The 23035-nt window shown below is 36.8% G+C and overlaps 1 protein-coding gene across 1 annotated transcript in view; it reads right to left on the reverse strand.

Annotated features, from left to right (window-relative positions):
• The window catches only part of LOC106922103 (uncharacterized), a 47906-nt gene that overhangs the window by 24010 nt on the left and 861 nt on the right, over positions 1-23035 (reverse strand). The window contains exons 4-17 of the mRNA XM_088001381.1: positions 20093-20209; positions 19818-20004; positions 18603-18768; positions 18301-18523; positions 15052-15225; positions 14057-14134; positions 13942-13953; positions 11896-11994; positions 10887-10940; positions 10719-10772; positions 9109-9162; positions 8968-9021; positions 7525-7578; positions 6606-6659 (exon numbers count right to left, since the gene is read on the reverse strand). Coding sequence (XP_087857507.1) covers positions 6606-6659; positions 7525-7578; positions 8968-9021; positions 9109-9162; positions 10719-10772; positions 10887-10940; positions 11896-11994; positions 13942-13953; positions 14057-14134; positions 15052-15225; positions 18301-18523; positions 18603-18768; positions 19818-20004; positions 20093-20209 — 1380 coding nt within the window. The remainder of the gene's footprint in view (positions 1-6605; positions 6660-7524; positions 7579-8967; positions 9022-9108; positions 9163-10718; positions 10773-10886; positions 10941-11895; positions 11995-13941; positions 13954-14056; positions 14135-15051; positions 15226-18300; positions 18524-18602; positions 18769-19817; positions 20005-20092; positions 20210-23035) is intronic.

Here is a 23035-nt window from a genome sequence, read left to right on the forward strand (position 1 = left end):
AGCTGTAAAATGTATTCTGGGACAACAGGCTTGGAATTCATTTGTAGATCACATGCCCTCTGGATTCCTTCAATGATCTTGCAATCAGATTGTCATTCTGTTAGGTTACCACTGAGTTCTAATTTACTATGTCTCAAGGGTAAATACTGGTTTGTTCTCATGTGATGAAACTGTCATTATCAGTTCTATTCATTTCAAACTAAAAAGCCAACAGAAAACTTAAGGCCATGTTCCCCTTACCGGGATGTCAAAAACAGTTGTCCATTTTATAAACCCAAAAACATGAAAATAAGGGAATAATCTGCACATACTGAGTCATGCTGAGTCCTACATTGTAGGAGGTACAAGCTTCAATAGCTGAGATGGGAGAGACTCTGCAAACTACATCTGTTGCCCAGGTTCTTCACAAGTCAAATCTTTATGGGAGAGAAGCAATAAGAAAACCATTGTTGAAGAAAACTCAGATAAAGGCTGGACTACAATTTGCTAAAAGACATGTGGGAGACATGTCTTTTAGCATGTCTCCCACCAAAGAACTTTTAAGTAGAAAAAAATTCTTTGGCCTAATGAAACCAAAAATGGAGTTATGTGGTCCTTAGACAAGATGCTATATTAGGCAGACACTGAACAACACCACAAGCACACCATCCAGATCCGTGAAAGCTTGTAAAAGTTAAAGGTAAAGTGAACTAAGAGAAATCCAGGGAAATCCTTGAGGATGGTTAGTTTCCATCTGGCAGAGATGCGGATTCAGAGAACATTTATTTTCCACCAAGACAATGACCCGAAGCATCCGGTTAAAGATACATGGGGGCTGGAGTATTTACTTTATGTTAAATACTTCTATTCAATTGTGACATTTTTTTGGGAAGGGAAAAGTTGCAAAAGCAATACAAAGTGTAAATTATTCAAGGGTTTGAGTATATTTTGTAGGCGCTGTATATGGTAAAAAATCAAAAGTGCTTCTGCCACATGTCTAAGTCACAGCCATTAGATCCTCCTCAGTGATTCCTCAGCTTTATCTCACCATAGTGTTGTGGTTATGCCCCGTGGTCACCTACAAACTATATGTGCCCAGAAAAGCCCCTTAATGGAAGCCAGGAATAAGCCTTATCAGATTCCACAACCAGTTCAACTGGATCCCGCACACATTAAAGAACAGCAGCTCACCCCCATCACACAACATCATTCCAAGAAAACATCTTCGCCCTGCAAACACAGGCCGGATTGTTCCCTTAGTCATTCATAATTGTCCCCGGCTGTTTATCTACAAATTGATCTTGGAAGGAAAAGTCACAGCAAAGCTTCACACATGCTAATCACAGATGTAAAGCAAAGTTTATTATCACTATTATTAGGATTTTATATGGCAGACCAACAGCATGATTTTGAAGTGAATGACTTAAAAATGTTTACAAAATTGTAGTACAAATCTGAAAAAGTCTAGCTTGCATTTGTATTCAGCAATCTCTACCATGAAACATGGTGGTAGAAGGACCATGTTATCAGGACATTTTTTTATACAAAGCAATCCTGGAAGAGAATCTGTTAGGGACTCCAAAAGGCTTCAGACTTGTTCAGAGGTTTACCTTCTAGCACAGGGGTCTCCAACTCTAGTACTCTAGGACCGGTAACCTGCAACTATTCGATGTGTCTCTGCTTCCACACACCTGAGTGAAATAATCAGGGCATTAGCAGGAATATGGAGAACATGACTGAATACTAAGGATGTAATTAAGCCATTTGATTCAGTACTGTTTACCAGGGGCACATCTAAAAGTTGTAGGACACTTCACCCTCGGGCACTGGAGTTAAATACCCCTGTTCTACTAGAACAACCATGAGCATACAGCCAAAACCACAAAGGAAGAAATTACATTAAGAAAGTTAAAGTTTACTTTTCACCATTGTAGCACAATGGTCAAAAGCAGCTGGAAGTGAAACAAATGTTGCAAATTTGGTGCCAAGAGGACAATTAGGGTTGAAAAGACCCTTAGTTTTAACATTTGTGTTGTAGTTATAATCTGTTGTTTTGAATTATCTCCATGTGCTTGTCATAGTTGTTTCTTAGTGTTACCGCTCATTTGCCTTTAATTGCTAGGTCTGTTTTATGTGTTATATGTGTAAGACAAGCCATGTTTGTCTTGGTTGACATCATTTCCTTTTTCCAGATTTTTGAAAAATGAGCTTTTTCATGGATTTTTGTAAACTATTTTGTACTAAATTTAAACTTTTTTTTTTATTTATTTCTGTGCCTTTGTCCTTGGGCCTTACCATTTGTTTGCCTTACTGATAGTTGGGCTGAAAATAAACCCACACTACCATTTAAAAATCATGTCATGCACCATTTTCTGTTGTTCTATCACATAAAATCTTAAGTGCTTGTGGTTCTTATGTGACAAAATTTGGAAAGGGTCAAAGGGTATTTTGCACTTTTGCAAGGCCTTGTTTTATTGGAAGCAAGTTAGCAACAATAAAGCACAAGTATTGGGAATTGTAATTAGACACACTACTTTGTGTTCCTTGGGTTGACCTGTATTCTGCATTGGCTGTTGCATCCAACTTGTCTTGTCAGGCTAATGCTGTGTTCAAGCTTCATTTACGGAAAGAAACCATTTACAGACCTCGACTGTGACATCCTAGAGTTTGTAGCAAATTAATTACTGTCTTGCTTGATCCTTGCTTTGAAACAATGTTCCAGACACAAAATATATTCAATTGTGGTTCCCGGTGTTTTTTTTAGAAGCCTGTATTTTTTATTGACATTTGTTTATAGAACTTAAGCTCCCAGATGTGACGATGTTTCAGCTTTTAAGAGGACGTAATCGTGGACGGGGATTAGTCTGCCTTCACACAAGGACAGCGTCACACCAATTTCTCTGGACTTGTCTATTTTCTCTTGTTCTACACATCCCAAGATTTATGTCCTGTTGTCATTTATTGGGCGGTGGTGGGCGTCTCGGCTGTGTAATTGTGAGGTCTGCCGCTCGCAAGGGCTTTATATGTGCGTAGTGCGGTGAGACACTTCAAAAGAAAACAGACTCCAATTCAATTGTTTCCCTCTAACAAACATACTGAACGCTGCATTTAACATTACAGAAGAAGAAGCTTAAACAGAGACACAAGCCTCATGGTCATGTTTGAGGACATACAGAGAACACATACAGACATACAGAGATTGGTTCATGTCAGCAATGTCATGAACCATTGCTGACAATTGCTGGCAATTTATTCAAAGATCATCATTGAATAAATTGTGAGTTTTGTCTGACTGATCAATCCAAAACCTCCTTTTCTGGTGAAGGAATATTTTTTTGGATTCATGCTTCCATAACACTTATTCCAAATTTTGATCTAAATGCTGCATGTGAAATCAAGACCAAAAGGATTAAACAGGAAGTTCAGTGGCCAGCACCCCTCCCGACCTCTCTAGGGACGAGGGTGTACAGAAAATAAATGGATGGATGGATGGATGGATGGATGGATGGATGGATGGATGGATGGATGGATGGATGGATGGATGGATGGATGGATGGATGGATGGATGGATGAGGAAGATCAGTGGTGGTTATGGTGTGAACCCAAACCCCAAACACAACATATAGACCTCCTTTTTGCTTCTTCCAGATCCTACGATTTGGTGGTCTAACAGCAGCTTAGAGTTAAGCTGAGTTTTATTTTTAGGTGGCCTCTGAAGTCTCTCGCAAATTGCAAACACAGAGGTTAAAGATAACCCAACATTGACTTTCACTTGCTTTGTTTTGATTTCCATCGTTTGTCTGCACAAGTTGGTAATTTTGTTGATAGTAGGTCATCATTCAGGGGTTCAAAAGTAAGTTTCTCATTTTAAACACTGAAACCACTTACTGTTCTCGCAGATGACAATTATACATTTCCTGATTATAGGGAAGAAATGCGAAACGGTATCTTTGTCACATCAAACTTCACACCTCCCCAGTTGAGCTTGAGCGTCTCCTAATCACAATTATAAACTCTGATAATAACAGACCTAATCCTTCATCAAAGATATGTTTTAATCTTCACTGCCACGTCACTCTCTTGTTTGCTGGAAATTTGCCTTATTGTGTGGATGCTAAAATGGACCAGGACAATGATTAGAGGCCACAGTGACAGCCTGAAGCCTATCACAGTTTATCTAACTGTAGGCCTCATTAACATGCAATGGAGCTGTCACGGATGACAGAGAAGAAATCTTTTACGGAAGGCCGGCGATGTTTCCCCGGGCGACCACACCGCGTGCTAATTTGGTTCACATGTGGATCTTTATTTTGTTTTCTTATTATCACTGACTGCTCACTCCCTGCAGGCTCTGTGAGATTTGTACTTCTGCTCTGCAGCATAAGCAGGACTGTAGACGTCTCTTACTTTAACAAATATTTAACTCTATGCTAACTGGGGAGTGTAGAAAAACTTCCTTGGGTCATTAGAATACCCAGATTCCCAGAAAAAAACAGCCTGCTGAGGATATGAGCTGTTTGTTGTGCTGACTGGAGACGTGTGAACACAATCCGACTTGCTTAGCCGCTGATTAGGGAAAGCAGGAGAAGCCATTTCCATTATAAATGTGCATCAAACTTTGTCTATGTTCTGCCAATGTCGAGAAAAAACACAATTTCGCAAATGTGGTGTTCCCACTGAATAAGAAATAGTTAAAATCATATAAGTTCATTAAAAACCTGCTGGGCCATCTTCCTCCCACCACTTCCTGTCATCTTTATCTTTTCCACCAGCATTAACAACCAGTTGTTAACACAATATATCTATTTTAATGTCATATATTATATAGTTTCAGTTTTTCAATTGTACTTACATATTTGCACTAGAAATTAAGCCAAAAATACTTAGTAAGATTTTGTGTTTTTACAGAGTGGCACATTTTAATGCAACTTTGTGTTGTTTGTTTCAAAAAAAATAAATACCTAGTATGGTTTCTTTGTTGTTGTTGTTTTCTAACACACAGTTAGCAGCAGTGAGTTGTCATTCTATATTAACTTCACTTCATAGAAACATACACACACAAACGCAGCTGTTGGAGCAGAACACTTCCAGATTCTTGGGGAAAACAGTTTATCATGATAACAGGAAGGATCTAAAATTACTAAGACAAAGTTGAGTTCAGAGAGGACTGCAAATAGCATCACACACTTGCTTGTTGGTGGGCGTGCTCACATGCTTGCAGATGTGTGCTTGTGCTCTCTCATTTAGCTTGGGCGAAGTTACCACAGGAGGACTTCTCATGTAACCTATAGTTCAGACTCACTCTGATCATGTGGTATTAATGAGTGACAAGCTCATTGTTTTACGCGATGACACTGGTGTTTTATTCTTCCGTAGTTTTTCTTATAAAATAATATTAACTTGTAAGTGTTTAGCTACTAGTATTGCTAAATTTCCTTTCCCCCAGAACCCAAAGAACAAAACTATGATAATTAGCAGGATAAACTATTTTTGCAGAAGCTCTAATTTTGGGTCAAACTACGTAATTGTCAAAACAATGTTTAAAGATGTAGAGATGTGTTGCAACGTGATATGACACGTGCAAGATCCCGCCTTCCATCTCACTGATGGAGGTTAAAAAAATCTGCTTGTTGACGATAGCTAGCATTGGTTTTAGCTGTCAGGTTGTCACCGTGAAGCTCTAAATCTTAAATGTACGTGTGATGTAAAAGAAAGAGAGATGCAGTTCTTTGCTACTATTTGTCGCCATAATGGCAACTAGATGACGAGGTCCAAGAGTGTCACATTTCACAGGTCAGGAAAAAGTTCTAATTGGGGAAGAAAAAAAAAGCGAGGGAGAGGGAAATAGGTCAGTTATGCTAGCTTGACTATGATAAACGTAACTGAGATATGTTAGCTAATCAACCACTGCTGTGTTCAATCACTTAATAATTACAAAATAAACATTATGCCTGGAAACATAAAACTGGAAACATAAAACTGTAACAGACTGAATGTTCTGGTCTTTGTGTGGGAAAGGTTTTTGCGCTTTTGGTGTTGAATCTTGATACACTAGTGGAGCTGTGGAGCTGCTGTTGCAACGTATTGCAATAGCAATAAGTTCCTACAGCAATAAGTTGCAATTTATGTTTTTGTGTGTAGCATAGTCAACACAGAGAGCAAAAAAAAAAAAGAACACGACTGGTTTTGAGTTTTTCTTCAATGGTTTTTCTGCATTTTCTTTTTTTTTTTTGCTGCGGGGCGCTCCACTAAATTAATAATCCATACATTTCCAGGTTTCGTTTTGTTATTGGAATTGTTCTACCATGACATATACCATCCAAATTTTTTAATGGATGGCAAGTGAAAGAATCCTCTTTTGCCCTCCAATGTTCTTTGCATGCACAAAATTGTAAACTATAACATGCAGCGTGTCTATACATTCACATATCTGTTATGTTTTTATATGCGCATCTCACACTTCTTCTGAATTAATTGTTTTAATAGAGGATATACGTTATATAATTGTCTGACTAAAACTGAGTTGTCTTGTGAAAAGAATTGCAAGCCAAAATAATCCAAGTCACTAGAATAAATATGGTACACTCTATATTGTGTCCAATCTAAACAAACTTTTCTGTACTGACCTTCTGTCCTGTTAGCCCTGCCGCTCCATCCATACCGGGTGGTCCTGGTTCCCCCTGGTTGGAGACAAAAACGCTGTTAGATACGTCCAGCTCTGTGAAACTAGGCTAGATATATGGAGGGCTAAAAGAGACAAAATTGAAAAAATACATCAATAAATCAATGATTAAATGTACCATGAAATAAATATATTTAATAAAATGTTTAAATCATTTACATAATAGGTAAATAAATTATTAAATGTGCCATTAAATGATTAAAATACAAAAATGTAATAACATATGTAGATAAATAATTAAATATGTATTTACTTATTTTATGGTTCTTGTTTCTGCAGCATCACCATAAAATAATTTTATCTCTCGACTTCAGGCATTAAAGTCGAGGGCGGGTTTGTGGGCGGGGCTACAACACTGATGAACTCCACTTAGCCTGATTTTTTTCAGAGCATCTTACATTATCTGTCAACACTATGTAAGATTATCATAAGATTCCCCATGACTCTATCATGGAGTCTGAATGACTTTTATGTTGTTCATGAAAGTCCTCCATTACAAGGTAGTGGAGCTCAACAGATTGGTATAAGCCCCGCCCATGAACTTTGATGGGCGAGTTTGACACATGAAATTATTACAACTATTGACTTAATGAAGTATTTGTTTTATTTATTTATTTTATTTTATTTTCATTTCAACTCTCCATATAGTCCTGGTAATTTAGACTTTTTTTCTATTGCATTACTTAAACACATTTAATCAAAATAGTTTAATATTTATGTAAGTTTGTATCTTAAAAGTGCTTCTGCTTCAGTTCAGCTTCTTTGTCAGATCAGCTTAGCCATACCAGTTAACGCTGCTTTTTTGGAGAAAATGCAATTTTGTTCAGTTCAGCTTCCATTTTTTAATAATTATTTAATCTCACCTTAAGACCAGTTTCTCCTACAGGTCCTGCCTCACCTCTCTCTCCAGGAAGTCCCTGGACAAAAGGAATAAAAAAAAAATACAGAAACCAACAGACTTTTATGGTGAAGTAGCTGTATGAAATGTATCTTGCAATTAGCTAAGTCTTACAGTTTTGAAATGTTGTCACTTTTGTCTCCTTTAATAATATACATATTCCATAATAATCAGCAGCTTTAAGAAGAAGCAGCAATCATTATATGTCCTCAAATGCCATCATCAAAATCATTGACATCAAATATGCTAGTGAATACTCCAGTTATTATTAATCAAAGGCAACTCTGAACAGAACTTGGAGGATTGATTGACCTGTGAAGACACCGCTGCAGCAATCCACTAAAGGTAAACAGGTGCTGGTGTTAGATGTGTGTTTTGCTTTTGGCAGAGCAGTTTTTCTGATTCATGACACCGAAAACATTTGTTGTGAATAATTTCCACCCACATTTACTCAGACAGAATCCGTCCGGTTTGAAGAAGATTCTGGGTTTGCCAACAGAGTTGACTGAGGTTGCAGAACATCTTGAGATTTCCATTGTGTTCAGCGGGTGATTTCAGAATTTCATATTTTTGTTTGGCAATATCATTCACTCCAGCATGTATGATTAAATGCTCAATTGCAGGGTGATCATTAATAATTGATGGGACTATTCCTAACATATCAAGCATAACATCATGGGGTTGGCAGAGCATTTTATCCTCTTTGTTTTACATCTACGATTCTGTTATTTTCTGGTTTCTGGTTCACTTTAGGAGGAACCTGTCTGGATTCTCAAACCTCTTGTTGATGTTTGAAGTTGAGGTTTCCCTCGTAAACTCCTGCTGAATTGCAGCAAACCTGTTTTTCAGTGGAATTCCACATTGATAACTCCTGTTGTTTGTTTTGTTCTCGGTTCCGAGGTCGAAGAGGGGACATCTGGGCTCTGATGTGGCCACGCTGTTTTGTCTAAGTGCAGGGTTCATCCTGTAAAGGTTACCTCAGACCTAAAGGATGGGTTGTCATAGTGCCGAGTCATTGTCTGTCAGTCCTTTCATTATTTTGAATCATATGTAAGGTTGTCTCATGTCCAAATCCTGCCTTGACCTCAACATTAACCTCAAGTCAGTGAATCTTTGCTTCTATCACTTCAGTTCTCTGGAGAAGCTTATCAAAGTCTTTGGTGGTGAACAGAGGCGTTCTTTGCTTTGGTCAGAAAATAAGTCTTTAAATTTGAAGTAATACGGTTATGAGGGTAGAAAGTACAAACGTAACTACAATACCGGGGTATGTTAAATAACTTTTTGAAAGGCAAAAACTATCAAAGGCAGACATGAAGATGAGGCCAAGAGAAGTTCAGCCTCCTTTAAGAATGTTACAAAAGCAGAAAGACATTCCTATAGAACCTTTTCCTGACTCTTCCACTCTCACCTGTGGTCCTGTTGGTCCAGGTTCTCCCGTTAGACCTGGTTCCCCTCGGTCTCCCTGGGCGCAAAGTGAAACAAAGCATTGTCAGAACTACACAACAGATTCAACAACAAGAAAAAAAAAACTACAGTGTCATGTACTTGCCTTGATACCTTTAACACCAGGCTCTCCTCTTAGTCCTTGGGGGCCTTCTTCACCCTGTCCAGCAGACGGATAATTATTCAGACCAGAAACTTCAGTTAGAGGGGTGTCACACTAGTGGTGCTGTATGTTTGTATGCTCATACATATGTGTCCAAAGATGGATGGATACACACTATGTTATTATTTCCTGGGGACAAATACAACTATTTTCAAATATAAGCCAAGACACCACAGTCAGTTTGCCTGATCAAGATGTTTGGATTACTAAATATGTATAAATATGCAAAATAAATTCATAAAATGTTAACAGCTTTTGCTTTAACTTGGATTTTTTTTAATCAAATTTACATGGCAACACGTGGTTAAAAAGTCAGAATACAGCAGCAGTAAAAGATTTGGTTGGTATGATTAGCTATTCAACAAAAAGGTAATTCTGTTGGTTTATCATTCCACTGAATGATAAACACATTGGCAACAGAATTACCTTTTTTGCACAGTATTTCAAAAATCATAAAAAGCCACCTGTTTCACGTTAGAGCTTTTTGACAGTAGACAAATTAAGAAATATACTTTGGCTGCTTTTACCAGGAACATTTAGGCTCTCTGTATTTGGCAGTCATTATGTTTTTCTATATGTTTTTCTATGTGTTTTTCTATGTGTTTGTTTAAGGGCAAACTGTTGTTTGCCCTTAAAACAACAGTTTTAAGGGCAAAAGAAAATAAAACTCATGCCAAATGTCTGCACAGACTTAACAGTACTAAGAGGGTTGAAGTTACTGCGTTTACAAACTCAGCCAAAATGGGACGTTTTCATTCCACATTTTCTTTGATATACTAATAACAAAAACATTCCAATTTGGGAAAGAAAGCAGCTGTTTTGAGAATTCAGTCAATATAGAGTATAGCTTACATAAGCAAAAACAAAAAGAGAGAATAGGGATTAACAATCAATATGCTAATTTGTGAATTAGCATAATGTCTGCTATTTTTCTAATCATAATAAACACATGAGACCTTCATGTTGGAGCTGTTAATTTAGTTCAGGATCTGTCAGCCCTGTGAACATAAATTAATTAATCTTAACCTGGCTAAACTAAACTTAAAAACAGGTTTTTTTCTAGGATACACTGGCAACAAGCTAGCTCTAGCATAACACCTTAGCTAGCTGATGCAGGAAAACAAGCAGTGGTTTAAAACTTATCTGAACAACTTTTTAAAAACTGAAAGTTTATGTTATGGTTTTGCTAACGTGGGAACAATTTTTGGATAATTACTGTAGCCTGTTCAGTAATTTACAATATTGGTGATGCTGAGGATTTTATTAACATGGAAGCAACCACCAAAGTTTTCTTCAGCATCAGTCCAATAAAGGCAGAGAATTTGGAATGTCACTGAACGTGTACTAATTTTTGTAATTAAAGTCAATAGTTTATGTCAACGTACACTGAACAGGACAATATACTTTATTGCTGACATTCATTTTTGATTATTTTATTAGCTATGACTTATAACAAATTTAGATACAGGCTGAGTATGCTATGTCCATAGGTTTGCAAGGAATCTTCTCTAACCACAATCAAAACTCATAAATATAAAGTAGAATAGCATTACTTTTATCCCTGGAAATCCAGGAGGGCCGGCTTCACCAGGTTTACCTTCTTTACCCTGAGGACAAAAACAAGTTGATATAATTTTCATCACATTTATTCAGTATGTGTCCTACAGAATGGAGGGAGCAACCTGAGGAAAATAATTGTGATGAAAGTGATCGGCACTTACAGGCTTACCATCAGGTCCTGGTGGTCCTTCCCTCCCTTTTTCACCTCTGAAACCCTGTAGCATTAAAAAATATCATGTGATTGGCAGAAATACTCATTGACCACAGCTTTATTTTGTCAGCTACGCCATGAGCTTGTCTTTAGGAACCTACCATTTGCCTGTCAGTCAATTATTCACTGTTGTTGTATGTTAGTCTAACAACATTTTATGTGAATTCATTTACATTAAGCTTGGGGTAAATATTCTTCTGCATAATTACTATTACATGATTTTCTTTATTGGTGTTTTTATGCTAAAGCAATCAAAGCAACATTGTGTGTTCAGTAAAGAAACCCTGTGTTGGAAAATACATATTTCTTTACCAATATAGTTGAATATAGTTGTTCCAATAACTTCGATTGCCACATTGAAAACATATGGGCTTTCATAGCATGTCGTTATTTTTTGATATATGCATTAAACAGTGAAAATAAAAACTGAGAAAACTCAGCCGCCTGTTTCTTGGTGTAAGTTTAAAAAGGCACAAATAAGTGCCTTGGTAGTGCATCTGGTTGGGCCGCTCTCATTTTCACTGAATGAACAAAGACTCATCAGAAGAGACTTATTACAACCGAACCTCATCACAGATCATTAGTGGAAAGCAGAAGAACGCCTTGATATGTTTAGTTTTATTTTTGTTGCATGATGTGCTAAAACCACATCAACAGTCATTTACATTTCCCCGTTTCCTGGTTTTCATGTGCTGTGGGATTTTTTTTGTTGTTTTGTTTAGTTTTTTTTTCCTGCCCGTTTTCATACAGCACATAACAGGAAATTAGCATCCACCATATATGCTATATGATGTGGGCAGACAATAATTGTTTAATCAAAAAAGTGGAAAAGAAACAGCACTGTCAGAGCCTGATCTCTTTGTTTGTACAGCCTACACACGCACACACACATTTGATTTCATCAGAAGAGTAAATGTGGGGTCATTCATCAAGCGCCTCTGTATTTGTTTGTGTATTACCATCCGTCCTGGTGGGCCACGCTGCCCTGGTGGGCCGAGAGCACAGTTGCAGTCTTCTTCTTCTTCTTGTTCCGGGGTGGCTGTTCGATTCAGCGGACACTGGAGGACAAGGAAACGTTCAGACAAATCAGTCACATTTCAGCAGCTAAGCATTCTAAGACTCTGCTCTTGAAATGTCTTTGTTAGAAATTTGATTAAAGTTTTCAATTATCATATTTCACAAGCGTCAATACCCATTTTGGTATTTTAATTATTTATTCAATAGTGCAGTTCTGCAGAGTAATAATGCAAAAATCCAAGATTTCACCTACACAAAGTGTAGGTAAAAGATCATATCTTCACTTTGCTTTACATAAGCATCATCAGAAGAACTGGAAAAAGTTCCTATTGCTGCTTGTTTTTAAATTAAACTGTAGAGCACTTCCCATGGTTTCTGGATATTATTTTTGTGCTGCTCCAAATGATTGTGTAAGTTCTCCTTTTTGTTTTGTCTAATGATATTAGATCTATATACTGTATCTTCTACTTATTTTCAGCACATTTTTTTTTCTATTTTAAAAATTGTTGATGCTTTTTTACTTTGTGAATTTGTCTCTTGCTCTGCCACTTGGGATTTGAAGGGGCAGTATTATGTGTATTCCACTCACATAATGTAATTGTATAGTACAATTAAGTATATATATTACCTTCAGTTATAGAAATGTCATAGAGCTTTGGAAGTCATGAAGAGCCCACTGCACTAAACAACACTGAAAACCTCCTGGTTATTCCACCAAATATTAATTTCTGAACTCTTCTTGAGTTCAAACATTAGTATTGTTGTTTCTAAATAAGTATGAACTTATTTTCTTTGCATTATTTGAGGTCCAAAAGTACTGCATATTTTTTATTATTTTGACCATTTCTCATTTTCTGCAAATAAATACTAAATATTTGCTTGGAATTTCTGAGACATGTGGTAAGTAGTTCATAGAATAGAATGAACAATGATCATATTACTCAAATATAAACCTATTAAAAGTAAACTCAGACAAACTGATCATTTGAAGTGGTCTCTTCCAGAGCTATATATATTAAACAAGAAATTTGACTCCATAATTTAGTGCTTTGAAATCGGGTCTCTGTCTCTTTAAGAAACTCTGCTTCCAGGAAGTCATCACAACATGGCTCCTCCATTAACACTTTAACAATATTTTTACCAGTATCGCTCTGAGAAGTAGCTTATATAATAAGTTCAGCAGATATGCAGTTCCAGCAGGTGTTTGCTAATTGCTGCTGGCTAGTCTGAAGGAGCTGAGTGGGGGAGGGCTGCTCTGTGAGGTGGAAGCTTGGAAACCGCAGCTCAGAGGAGGAGCTTCGTCTCGAAAGCAGAGCTAAGATCCATCCAGGTGTTTAGCACGGCACGTTGCCATGGGAGACTAAAGGATTTCTCAAACATGCATGAGAGAATCAAGACAAGAGACCAGGTATGTTTTATATGACAGGATAACATTATAACACAATGAGAAGTTCAAGAAAATAGACTTTTACTTTGACCTTAGTTTGACTTTTCTCAACTGTCCACACCACTGAATTCTAGTGTTCTGACCACTTAAACACAATTAACTATTAGTGGTTATGACAGAAATTAACCACAGCCTTCTTAGTATTGATTTAAAACATATCAATGCCTCCAGCAGCATATACTTCACTCCAGTTTTGTGCTGCCAAGTCTGTTTTTATATAAACAACAGCCCTAACCTGCCAAGCTGTACAAAAAGTTAAGTGTAGTCTACTTCTGTTATGTGATTCTATTAAAAGCAGTCCTGTAATACATTTATATAAATATATTGGGTCAAACAGAAAATTTGTTCTCAACTTTTTCCAAATAATATGTGCAGAAACCAAGACTTAAATGACCAAAATGGAAATTTGAGGCTTCAGAACAGAAGTCAACAAACCAATAAGTGATGTCACCGTAGCGACATCCAAGTCTCAGTGGTGCTCAGTTATGAAGAAAAGCCCAATTAAAATGCATGAGGAAAGGAAAAAAAAAATCTGCCTTACCCTTTCATCATCCTGAGGATAAAAGAAAAAGAGAAAAACACACACATTTTATATATTCAAACTTCCTGTGAGCAACTTTCATATATTTGAGAGATTAAAATGGCAAACAGCTCACCACAGAGTAGATTTCACAAGCAGTTTCTCTCTCGCTCTGGTGAGGATCACAGTACAGACGTAACTTCTGGATCTCCACCTGGACCAGCAGAACAGGAGAAACACTCAGAGAAAACCAGACTGAGCCAAATGACTGGACGGACAAACACAAAGCACTGCTTAATGGAAAAGACAAATAAAACTGATACATGATTGGGCCTGTCACAATAACAAATGTTGCTGGACGTTAAATAGTCCCAGAAATAAACAATAGCATTGTTGTTTTGAGATCATTTTCAAGTAATATATTGATAATTTTGTAATACTGTAAGTTCAGCCTCTCAGAGACCAGGAAACTTAAATTTTTTAAAGAAAACTTATAAACTAAATATCCAGGATACAACACAACAACCAAAAATAATAAAACAGGAATGAAAACCACACAAAACCCAAACCGTAAATACAACGGATCATGAAGTCTCTGTAAGCTTTTGGTCAAGTTGGGCAAAATCAGTCAAAAGGATTATTGGTAGAAAATTGTGGGGCTTTTTTTAATTGCAAATCCAAAATTTATAAAGGATTTTGCACATTTGCTGTATTAATAAAAAGGCATCTAGTTTTCAAATGTTTCTTGGGGCTCAATTGAACACATTTATTCTCGGGCATAAAAACAGTATTTGTTAGTCACTTTGTTTCAAACTGTCAAGTATGAGATTTTTTTTCACTAAAAACAATTTTGTTTTCAGTAAAAAATCTTTGGTCAAATGTTGTTCTACTTACTATAAAAGATTGGTTATAAAATAAGGAATACTGGATGTAGGAAAATGATGTCGGAAATAATTTGACCCTGATTACAAATAAAAACTCTCTGTCTTCTTGAAGCAGCTATGCTGGACAGGTCAAATCACTTTTGATACAATTTTGAAGAAGGTGGGGTCTGCACAAAGTCTGACCAACGACCAACAGGAAGGGCCCGCCTTCACTGGGGTTTAAAGTTAATAAGAATTTGTCGCATACCGGTACAGTGACCTGTGACCCCCGCTTCTTGGCAATCTGCGTCTTTCCATTGATATAAATGGGCTCCACGGGCTTCAGCGTGATCTCTTGGATCAGTTCGTCGTCAAGGAAACTGACGACATGCTGAGGGCTCACCAGAATCTTCAGCTGATGCCATTTCCCATCATACAGTGTCTGTAAAAGAATAGGAGTCAGACCAATACTGCCATTATTTCAAGATTATCCCTAATGGCACATTAAAGGTGTATAAACCGAGCAGCTGAAACGCAGCTTTGTGTGACCATCTGCTCATTAACAAAGTCGAATGTGGAAACACTTTGGTATGTGTTCATTTTTCTTTCACTCAGCCTTCCGTTGGCCGTCCGTCTGTTGGCTGTCTTACATGTGTGCACATGGGTTTCATCTCATGTAATTTTGCTCACAAATCCACAAACATGTATTCCCAAAATGATCCGCAAATAGTGAGCCATTAGGGACGAAAAAGTTCTTCCTTTTTCCATCACAAACCATTTTTAAAATGCAGAGAGGAAGGAAGAAACAGAGTCTCTGTTGTTTAGCTTGGATTATAAGCCACCATTTCCACAGTGACTAATGACAGGCTTCCCCATTGTGTCTCACAAAAACAAAATTAGATCCAACATGAGCAAATACAAACAGTGCATAAGTGCCACCCTGTTCCTCACCTCACTTTGAGGTGTAGGAAAAATCAACCTCCAGTAGGTTTTTCACAAACAGAGTCACGATCCAACTGCTGCACAGCCGCAGACCTCTTTCCACTGCGGAAGTGGTCCAGAAGATGAAACATTTTCTTTAAGCATCTTCCCGGCTGCTGTCACATCCCATCTTCACCGGTTCAACGGAGGGTTGAAAATAGCAGCGCACTGTGTGTAAATAACTGCTATTTTTACGTCTCTGGAAGTCGCAGCAGGGAGGCTCCTTTATAATAGGTACAAGGAAGGAAGATTGAACTTTGGAGAAACCGCTTTCTGACACAACATGTTTTTTTGGAGAGCAGAGCAGCACATTAGCTTCTGCAGAGCCATTTTAGACAAATACACCTTTCGTATTTTGTGAGTTTGTCTCTTGTTCTACCTCTTGAGATTTAAAGGGGCAGTATTATGTGTTTTCCAGTCACACAGTGTAATTTTATAGCACAATCCAGTATTTATGTTACCTTCACTTACAGAGTTTGGGATGCAGCTTATTCTTTGGTTAGAGAAAGGGTGCAACATAATCCTATGTAATCCTTTCAATATGTAACTGTAAGTGATGATTTAATCTTTGTAACTGTCCACTTCCATATTTGTTATCACTTTGAGATCCTTGGGAACAGGGTAGGGGGTCGCCTGGGGATGAGGGTTGAGGGGTGAGGGGGTCACACTGCCTTTTCTATTTCTATGTTGTATCCCACCTAATGTAACTATACTGTAATGTACATGTTGTTGTGGATGTAAAACAACTAAAATAAAAACATTTGATTGCAAAAAATAATGGGATGTCACTTATGTTTGTATGTGCGAGGGAAAACAAACAAAATCTTTTGGCTGTATAGTACATGGTGTTTCCCTCCCCCTGGGGAGCTTAAATTGCTGAGTCAGCGTATGCTGTTATGTTTGCTAAATCTACAAGCTCTGCAAGTTTTGGATCTGATAAAACTTCCAAGGTTTTGTCCAAGGGATGGTGTTTGACTCCCCAAACAATCTGAGCACAGCTGGAAGTGATTTTTCTGAAGATTTCAAACATCTGATGTTGTGCAGGCCGCTCTTAGACCTCTTTATTAGACTTGCTCATACATTTCCTCTGTAACAAATGTTGGAAGTCAGAAAGACAATCATTGGATTTCTGCATTAAAAGCATACTTAAACTGTTAGCGACCAAGTTAAACCCCCAGCAAGAATGGTACAATTTGGATGTATTTTTAGTATTTGAAGATAAAAACATTTTTTTAACCCTTGTGTTTACAAATGGGGTCCAACCAACCCCACACCCGTATCACTTGTATCATTTGCCTCAGTCCTTGCACGCACAAGGGTTAAATGAATGTATGTACTTTATATAAAACTCAAAATGATTATATTAATATTTTGTGGATATAAACAATGTTCAAGTATTTGGAAGTGATGACGTTATGGGAACAATATGGAGTTATTGGTTTGGAGAAGAATTCAAATTATCAACCATCACTTCATACCTTATGTATCGAAACACCAACTAATGTTTTGTAATTTGCATTAGTAATATAATTTTTTTCTTAGAGAATAGAGCACCAAAACTGGCCCCTGCTCAGGGGCCCACTCCTTGTAAATCCAGCTCTGAAAAAGACAAATATTGCGTTTGAACAATGTTCAAAATAATGCAAATAACCATTTAGATTATTAATTCTGGATTGTCATCTGGTTAAATAAGTATTAAATAATTAAAAGATTATTGTTAATAAATATTAAAAGATCAAAAGCTCATTGTTAAAGATTCATGAGGTAATTTAGGCCTGAGGACAACAGTGAAAGGTTGGAATCCTAACATACAGCAATGGAGGGTTAGAAGTGAACTAGATGTTGTGGATTTCATTAGACAATATTTATTTCAGTCTTTAAAGACATGACTTGGACTTGGAAAAAATCAATTGTGAACATCTCCATATGAACCACCTGCTCAGACTATCGCTCTGTTAAACCAATTTATGGTATCTGCAACATCTGACCAAGTCGTTTAAATATAGATTACTAAATTGTTTTCAAAATCAATCAATCAAATTTTATTTGTATAGCACATTTCAGCAGCAAGGCATTTCAAAGTGCTTTACATAATTAAAATAAAAACAGCATGTGAGAAAGAGATTTAAAAAACATAATTAAAACGTAAACAGTGAGAAAGAGAAATAAAAAGCTGTAGAACTGGGACTCCAACCCTTTGGACTTTAGTCAAAACGCCGTTTGGCCAGGACTCTAATCTCTCGGACTTTTTTTTTTTAAAGATAAAAACATTAAAATCACCGAAACAGTGAGAAAGAGAAAGACATTTTGAAAAAGATTTTTTTTAAAAAGATAAAAACATTAAAACTCGCACCCCTTTGAGGACCTCAGTTAAATGTCGTTTGACTATCGTTTAACTGGGGCTCTAACCCTCTGGGACTTTAGTCAAAAACACCGTTTGACAAGGACTCCAACCTATTGGTTAAATAACATTAATATCCATCCATTCTTCCTGACTTAATGCAAAGTGCTCATGTAATACTCTCTTTATACCAACCTTGAAGCCTTTTTTAAAGATGGCTTTTTGCTCTACTTCTGTCACACTGGTGGTGGTGAAGATGACAGACTGATCTTTTCCGTTGAGTGTCACCGCAGCCTGGATTTCCTTACTCTTGGACAAAACCCTCCAAAGGTCAAAGATCGACTGGCTAAAGTTCCCCTTCAGACGTACAGTGGCCACAAATACATATGAAGGCGGAAGACCTTCTGGGAAAATTTCTCTATGGAGAAATGGGTTAAAGATAATTAAATATGTTACATGATTGATTAAATAAAAAGGTGATTTAGACGCCTTGATACCTGGTGTTCTCGGTAATGTCTGTGGAAGAAGTGAGAGCATAGGCTGCCTCTGAAGCAAGGGAGCCAGAAATCTTCTTGGCCTTCTTCTGAATGTTCATGCCCAACATCAGCTCGAAGCCCTTCTCATCACGAGAGGCCACTGGGATCCTTGTGGGGCAAACCGATTCTGAAGAGACAGGTTATTCATAAGTGGAACACATTGAAATAGTTACAACCAAAAGCATGTTGTCTTTTTGAAAGGCTAGCTAGTATGTGCTAGCTAGCCTTTCTACTTTTGTCTTAGCATGACAAGAGTAGAGTTCTCACCATTCCTACAATAATAACTTAGTTGTAGCTGAGAGTAGAATAAAAACATGCAACTTAAACTTGTCAAATTTGCTTCTTAGCATTGTGCTGAAGGGTATGGCTGTTCACCATGGTAGAGTTTTATAGATTTGTTTTGCTTTAGCTTAGGGCTCAATAGAGCAAAATGTGAATTGAATTGCTAGTATCTGCTAGCTAGTTAGCATGACAAGACTAGAATTCTCACCATTTCTACAATAATAAATTATTTGTAACCAAGAATAGGGTAAAAATTGCCAAATGTATTTAAAAACACATGCAACTTGAACTTGTCAAATTAGCTTGTTTAACAAGCTAATTTGACAAGTGGGAGGCCCACTGGGAGGCTATCCATCACTATGATAAAGTTTTATAGATTTGCTTTGGTTTAGTTTAGAGCTAAAAAGACAAATTGAATAAATAGCATCATTACAACCTTATTCTCATAGTATTGTGACTTTACTGTTGTACAACTTTATTCTCGTAATTGAAATAAAAAGTGGCCTTGTGCATAGTTTCCTCATCTTGTTGGCATTAGATGTTGGGCTACATTTGTTACTAAATAATGTTGAATACTAAACAAGTTACATTTTGCTTCCAGTTATTTTTTTATATTTAATACAACCAATAGATGTTTGACAATTATATTTTAAAGTGGCAATAATATCAACATTATTGCCACCTACTGCCCTGAAAAGGGTATTACATTTTTTTATTCTGGATTATCATCTTGACAAAAGAGTGTTTCTTAGTAGAGGGAAAATATTAAAGAAATTAACACAAAGATTACACATGTTTACACTGAAGTTTTGATGCTGCTTGAAAAAATGCCCTTAACTCTTACAAATCTGAATATCAAAAAGCAATGCACTTCAAATAACTTAATTTGCTGACCTTCACATAGTTTCTGCTCCATTGAGTCTCGAATCCGGTCGATGTTGGTGTAATCTTGGGCATACAGGACATATGTAGATGACGGCTTATTGGCAATAGAAATCAGTTCTGAGGTGGTGATCTCACTGCCAACTCCCACTGCAAACACCGTAATACCCTGAGCTCGAGCCTCCATGCTTGCATCCACCTGAGGGAGAAAATGTAAAAACGATGAAGATAACCACTTCAGATAATTTTCCAAGTCATTTAATATGTCCATATAGGACTGCATTTACCACATCATCTTGAGATTTTCCATCTGTGACAACCACCGCTATACGGTTCTTGACCTGGCTGACCCGCTGAGAGGCAGAGAACACATGGTCCACTGCAAACTTGATAGCCCTGCCAGTCTGCAGAAACAATCAGAAAATACTGTTAAAGCAACTTAGTTTACCAATAAAATGCAAAAAAAAAGATCAGAAATGTGTTTACGACCCAGTTCCGCCTGAACTTTTTCATTAAACCTTTACTCTACAACCAATTTATATTCCTAAAATACTAACATTTTATGTAATACAGTAAGAAAAAGTGGCACATAAAGTTGATATGGCATTGAGATAATTTGTGGTTTTTATTTTTTTGTGTATAAAAAAATATTAAATGTGTGGCATGCTTTTAATTCTGATACCCATACATTAAAAGAATAGCGTCATTATCTGTAAAATGTCACCTTATTAGTGATCTGGTTCCATCTGTGTGTAATTTAAATTCAGCATAACATTTTATTTATATAGCACCAATTCACAACAAAAGGCACTTTGCAGAAAAATAATTTCCAATTGATCCTACTAATCAAACAATACAGTATTCCCAATTCATTATCATTATTGACTTTATTCATTACAAACTGTATACAAATGCACACCGTGCTGTAAGGTGTTTATATCTCAAACACTGTAAAAACTTATGTACTACCTTGAGTTGGTTTGTCACATAAAACTCCCAAAAATTTGTGGTTGACTGTAAAATTTAATCAAGGGATGTGTTTTCTGTTTCTGTTTCACTAATCTGTCTGCAGATAGAACAATATCAACTTACTGAGCTCAAAATCATATTTGTCCATTTATAGGATGTTTATTAAAATTATAAAACCCTTTCTACTTTTCTGTTTGTTTTTTGGTTTACTTAGGGACACTGCGGCATAAACTCCTATCTGAATGGAACATTTCCTTCCACAACCAGCCCAAGTCTTTAACTTTAGATTTAGGACTTAAAAGTAGGAAAGACGGCAAGGAAAAAAAAGATTTTATATTGTTCTAAGTGAGAATACCAAACTGTCCAGGGTGTTCCAGTGAGCGCTGGAAACAGGCAGCAGTCACCCTTTGACCCCTGCGTGGATGGACAGTAATATCAAGTAATATCCTTCACTTTCACATCCATTGAAATCAGGATGAAATGTGTTCACTGCCTTCTGTCTCTGAAACCTTGCAGGGCTCATTTGTTGCACAGCTCTTCATTTGTTTCTTCTTCCTTCAGCTCATTTCATGTGAATGATTTCAGCTTCAAACCCTTTGATTTAATATCCCATCTGATGTCCTGTCATGGCTTTGTTGATTCTGTTTTATTTTGTATAATCTTAATTTGTCTACTTCAGTGGAAATTTTGTGTTTTGATGTCTGTGTCTCCTGGCACAAAGTGCCTACAACACAATGTGATTTGTTTTGACAACAGAAGAAACAGATCAAATAAATGAGCAGCATTTTCTGGTATTAGTTGACAATACAAAAAGTCAATATATTTTTGTACTGTCTAGGTTCTTTTCTTCATTGTAATTGTGCCACTGTTAAAGAGGGCTTTCAGAAAAATTCTTTATGGCAGTAACACAGTGTCAAACCCAGCCTCTAAATTTTGGGCCTTTATTCCATTACACATTTGCAAATAATTGTTGAGGTTTTTTTTGTTGTTTTTTTAATCACTTGTGCTACAATTATTGACTGCCATGGCATTCATAATCTACCAATTTCATATTGTTGCAGCACACACAGAGATAGGGGTCTTTAACTATTCCACCTAGTACAATCTCTCAAATCCTTTAGGGATATTTTCTAAAATCCATAGAAGAAGGTAGAGAGTTTTGCTCAGCCCGCTTTGTGTTGATTTAGCCAAATGATTTGGATAATTACTTCGCAGAAGTAGCCAATGATGACAAATTTTCTGTTGGTGGCCTAAGCCATATAATCTTTATTTAAATTGTCCTGCTGTTTTTGCTCTATTCTAGTCAGGTCCTCAGTATTGTTTAGAGAGTGGGTGGGGTTCTATTAGCATATTTACTTACAATGAAAAACTTTTTTGTTAAGGGGGCAATATTATGTATATTCTAGACACTTAGTGTCATTTTATCACATATAAAAATACTACAGATATCAAATATGATACATATGAGAAGATATTTGACTTAAAATTGGACCTCTGTCTCTTCAAGAAACTCTGCCTCCAGAAAGTCATTTGGAATTTCTGAGATATGTTGTAAGTAGTTCATAGAATAAAATGAACAATGACTCAAACATATACCTATTAAAAGTAAACTCAGACAAACTGATCATTTTAAGTGGTCTCTTCCAGAGCTGTACATATTAAACAAGACTTAAAAGAAATTTGACTCCATAATTTAATGCTTTGAAATAGGGTCTCTGTCTCTTTAAGAAACTCTGCTTTCAGGAAGTCATCACAACATGACTCCTCTATTAAAACTTTACAATTTACAATGTTTTTACCAGTGTCGCTCTGAATAGTAGCTCATGTAGTGAGCTCTACAAATGTGTAGTTCCAACAAGTGTTTGCTAATTGCTGCTGGCTAGTCTGAAGGAGTTGAGCGGGCGACTCGCTGACAGTGTAGTGAGAACACAATACCAATGGTAATGCATTCAACTTTGCTAGAACCAAACCAAACATTGACTAACTAGAGTGAGACTTCACAATGGAGAAGGGGCTTTAGTGCATGCTTTGAAGTTTGTTTTTTTTTACTTTATAATCTCCATAGCTTTAGTCCTCAGATGTCCTTATTTGTTGCAGTTCGAGTTCCTTTAAACTGTAGATGCCAGATTTAGGTATTAACTATTTTCTGTAGCCATTTATGGTGTGTGTGAAGATTCTTGTACAGCTGCCTTACTTGAAAGCCATGTTCTCGTTTTTCACATTTTAGAGAATGACGTAGAGAAAGTTTACCTTTTCCCAAA

The sequence above is a fragment of the Poecilia mexicana genome, unplaced genomic scaffold, assembly GCF_051168715.1.
Source record: "Poecilia mexicana isolate PSO_F unplaced genomic scaffold, ASM5116871v1 scaffold_20, whole genome shotgun sequence".
Classification (NCBI taxonomy): Eukaryota; Metazoa; Chordata; class Actinopteri; order Cyprinodontiformes; family Poeciliidae; genus Poecilia; species Poecilia mexicana.